Source organism: Magnolia sinica, chromosome 14 (genome assembly GCF_029962835.1).
Source record: "Magnolia sinica isolate HGM2019 chromosome 14, MsV1, whole genome shotgun sequence".
NCBI lineage: Eukaryota > Viridiplantae > Streptophyta > Magnoliopsida > Magnoliales > Magnoliaceae > Magnolia > Magnolia sinica.
The window spans coordinates 13,575,626-13,579,516 of record NC_080586.1 but is presented as its reverse complement, the minus strand read 5'-3'; the positions used below and the strand labels follow the sequence as shown (position 1 = coordinate 13,579,516).

At 50.4% G+C, this 3,891-nt stretch overlaps 1 protein-coding gene across 1 annotated transcript; it reads right to left on the bottom strand.

Moving 5' to 3' along the window:
* On the bottom strand, positions 1-2,778 carry LOC131224887 (subtilisin-like protease SBT1.5; the record flags this gene model as incomplete). Its single annotated transcript, XM_058220333.1, has 1 exon — positions 1-2,778. A coding segment is annotated over one exon (2,607 nt), but the record flags the coding sequence as incomplete, so codon positions are not given.
* Between the last annotated feature and the right edge of the window lie 1,113 nt (positions 2,779-3,891).

Sequence of the window (3,891 nt, the reverse complement as noted above, 5' to 3'; positions counted from 1 at the left end):
TAAACATAACGACGGTTATTTTCAATACATAACTTCCACATTTGATGTTAACCAGATCCTAACTTCCATATACTATCCCCACAACATGTAGTATGTAGGTTATACGTATGGAACCACATATATACTATATATTGTATGTACAAATCTAGACCTCCGATAGATATACGCCCCTCAGTACTTTAGCTGCCACGTCACCACAACCGGGCTGCTGGCCACATGTCTCCCATCCGCCCACGCCAGCACACCAAACTCACTCTTCGAACTCCCCGGCATCAGGTTGACGCTGGCCGCCGTAATCCTCACCACATACGACCGTTTCTCACCTTTCCCGCCAAATTCCAGCCTCGTGGGGTCCACCGTAACAGTGGCCCCCACAGGATTGCGAACCTTAACATTATAGACCGACGCTCCGTCTCCTACATTCGTCACCGTCCTGCGAACCTCAACCTGCTTCATCCCAGCCGTTGATCCTTCAAAGACCACAGAAATCGACGGATAGTTTATATTCCAAGGCTGGCCTCTCGGCGTCGTACAGTTTACCTGCCTCCTCGTGATTGACCGAATATTCCTCCTCGTGTAATTGGAGTCGCATAGGAAATGCAGGTAATCCTCCACAGTAAGATCGTATACGAGCCCCGGATCAATGGCTTTCTCCGGGTCCACGTGTCCCGAACCGAGGTCCCAAACGGTCGAGGCGTTTCCACTCTTTTCGTCCAGCAAGGTGTGCCCCACGTTATCTTGTACGTACGCTGTAGTCATCAGAGCGGACCGGATCGTAGCTGGGGACCAGTCCGGATTGGCCCCCTTCAGCAGAGCAGCCAGACCCGACACGTGGGGACACGCCATCGACGTACCCGATAAGATGTTAAACTCCGTCCGGCGTTTATCTGACGGGAGATTGGTAGGGCCCACACCATCGGGCCATGCAGCTAGGATGTTGACACCTGGCGCAACCACGTCGGGTTTGATAATGTACGGAGACTCCAGGTCGGGACCACGCGACGAGAAGGACGCAACGACTGGCGCTGGGTGTACACCCAGCTGGGTCCCACGGAAGACGAACGTAGCCCGCGCGTCTTTGGTAGTGGCTAGGTAGCCATGCACGTCATACCCTTCCTTCTCTCCAATCGCGACCGCTGGTAGCACGTGCGCGTCGGCTACTAGGCCTTCTCCATCATAAGCAGAGTTGGCCAGGATCATCCCAGCCCCACCAGCTTCCTTCACGACCTCTCCCTTCACGGCACGTGGAATCCCTCCACGATCGCACAACACGATCTTGCCACGTACCACCTGTGGGTCCAGCGTCCCTTTCATGCAGAGTGGGCCAAGGGAACTCGTTCCCGCGCCACCTGTAGCGTTCCAAGCATAGACGATAGGAAAGAAACGTTTCGGCGGGAAATCGCTGCCGCTGTACAAAGAAACGCCGGTAATTACCTTACCGTTTCCCAACAGAATATCGGCCGGAAAATTACGGTCAATCGTTCCGGCACCGACCGTCGTAATCCATGGCGCGACGTTAGTGACCGTCATTTCTCCGGGCCCTTCGTTCCCGGCCGACGCCGACACGAAGATGCCGCGCTCTACCGCGCCGAACGTGCCCATCGCGATTGGATCGTAGTAGTACGGCACGGCGCCGGACCCCACCGAAAGCGAAATCACGTTGACGCCGTCGGCGACGGCCTGATCGATGGCGGCGAGTATGTCAGAGTCGAGGCATCCCGACGACCAGCAGATCTTGTACGCGGCGATCCGCGCCTTTGGCGCGATCCCGGACGCAACGCCGTTGGCGTAGCCGAGCATCGACCCTCCTGATACATGGCCGCCCGCTGCAGTCGACGCGGTGTGGGTCCCATGCCCGTCGGAGTCTCTCGCCGACTTGATTTCCGCAGAGCCGTTGATCTTGCCGCGCGCCGCCTCGTATCCTGCGAAGAAGAACCTCGCGCCAACAACCTTCCTGTTACAATTCGACTTGGAAAATCTGTCCCCTTCCACGCACTCTCCTTTCCAATGCGGCGGGACCGGCCCGAGATCTCCGTCGTTGAAGCTGCGCCTTTCGGGCCAGATCCCAGTATCGAGGACCCCGATCACGACGTTCGATCCGTAATTGGACTCGGCAAGCAGGCCGTGGCGAGAATTAGCCGTTAATCCAAGGAACTGCGGTGAACGTGTGGTCTGGATTTGACGGACACGGTCGGGGAAGACATCAAGAACCCCAAGCCGGTTCTTGATTTCAGAGGCTTCAGCTGAGCTAAGCTTGGCTGAAAAGCCGTGGAAAACAGTTCTATAAACATGAAGAAAATCACCTTCCGAGCTATCTTGACTTTCATAAGGATTGGAAGTAAGGCTCTTGAGAGTAGATTTGTACCACTGATCTACATCGCGGAAAACGGATGGCTTCAGATCGTTCCGTATTCGGACGATGAATGTGGATCTTTGGGCTGGATCGAGCGTGGCAATGGCCGAAAAGGCGAGCCAGGAAGTGAGAAACAGAGCCCATAAAAGAGTCATTTGGAAGGATTGGGGAGTAGAGATAGAGAGAGAGGTGGGTTTTTGTAGGAAAATGGTATTTTCTGTAATAAATGAAGAATTGAAGGCGTTACTACAAATGGTAGAGTGGAGGTATTTAAACGGTGGGGATTGAGGATTTGGAGATGGGTTTTGATTTGGTTTATTTGCTATTTTGGGGAAGAAGACGAAAGGAGGAAAAGGCTGGTGGTGTACAGAATAAAACGACGAATGTTGCTGCCTGGTGCAGGAGAATGAGACAAATGGAGATGATTTCAGTCAGGAGAGGATGGTGGAGTATTTCCACGTGTATGATTCTAGCATATGGGGCCCATATTTTCATAATCTAGACCGTTGTTGAGTTATATTCCACCTTGGATGGAATCTATCTGGTAAAAAACACTTTGATCAGACAATTATGAGTTTTTTACGATGAGGAAAATTGGAAATTTCTGGTTAAACTGAAAATAATGTTATTATAATGATGTTTATGACCTTAAAATATGCTAGATTTTGGCCAATGGTCTATTTATGGTTGGTTTCAACAAATAAACGGTCTTGATTACAGAATCATGGTTCCCAATTAGAAAAGCCCGGTATGGTGTAGTGTATCCGGTGGTGTATGATATTAATCATCCTCAGCCCGTCTTCAGGGAGCTCTTTTTCCCTCTGTCGCGATTTAGAATCCGGTGTGTGTCGCCGCTACTGCGGCCTATTGATGAGACGTTCCAATGATTTGAACGGTCCATTTTCTCGTTACTACCACAAATAAACCATTTACCTTTGATCACTTTTAAATGATGACCTTAATCTTTGATTTCTTTTAGTTGAATCCGAGGCATTGAAAATTTAATGATGGCACACTCAGTTATGATCGCCCTGACGTAAGAGATTACACAGCATGGACGGATCGATCATCGGAAAACTGAGTGTGTGGGCCTTAGTATACCGCGACGAACGAACGATTACAAGTCGCGACAGATGCACAACGAACTCTTTTTCAAATGCCGGTGCTGGCATGCACTGGCGTTGCACTAGCGGTGATCGGTTGGAGGTTGGACTGTGGAGTGCAGCTCCGTTTCTTTGACTCTTTGACTACGAACACTTAGTGGCCGGTTCTGTGGACGCATGATGTATGTGTTTTATCCATCCCGTCCATCCATTTTTCCAGCTCATATCAGGGTATGGAAATAAAAAAAAAGCAGATCCAAATCTTAAGTGGGCCATACTACGAAAAATCAGTGGTAATTGAGTGACCATCGTCAAAAACTTCCAAAAATTTTGTAACCTCTAAGAAGTTATCAACGATGGGCGTTCAATGGCCAGCTGTTTCCAAGTGGTGTGGTCCACCTGAGATTTGGATCTATCTCATTTTTTAAGGCTAAT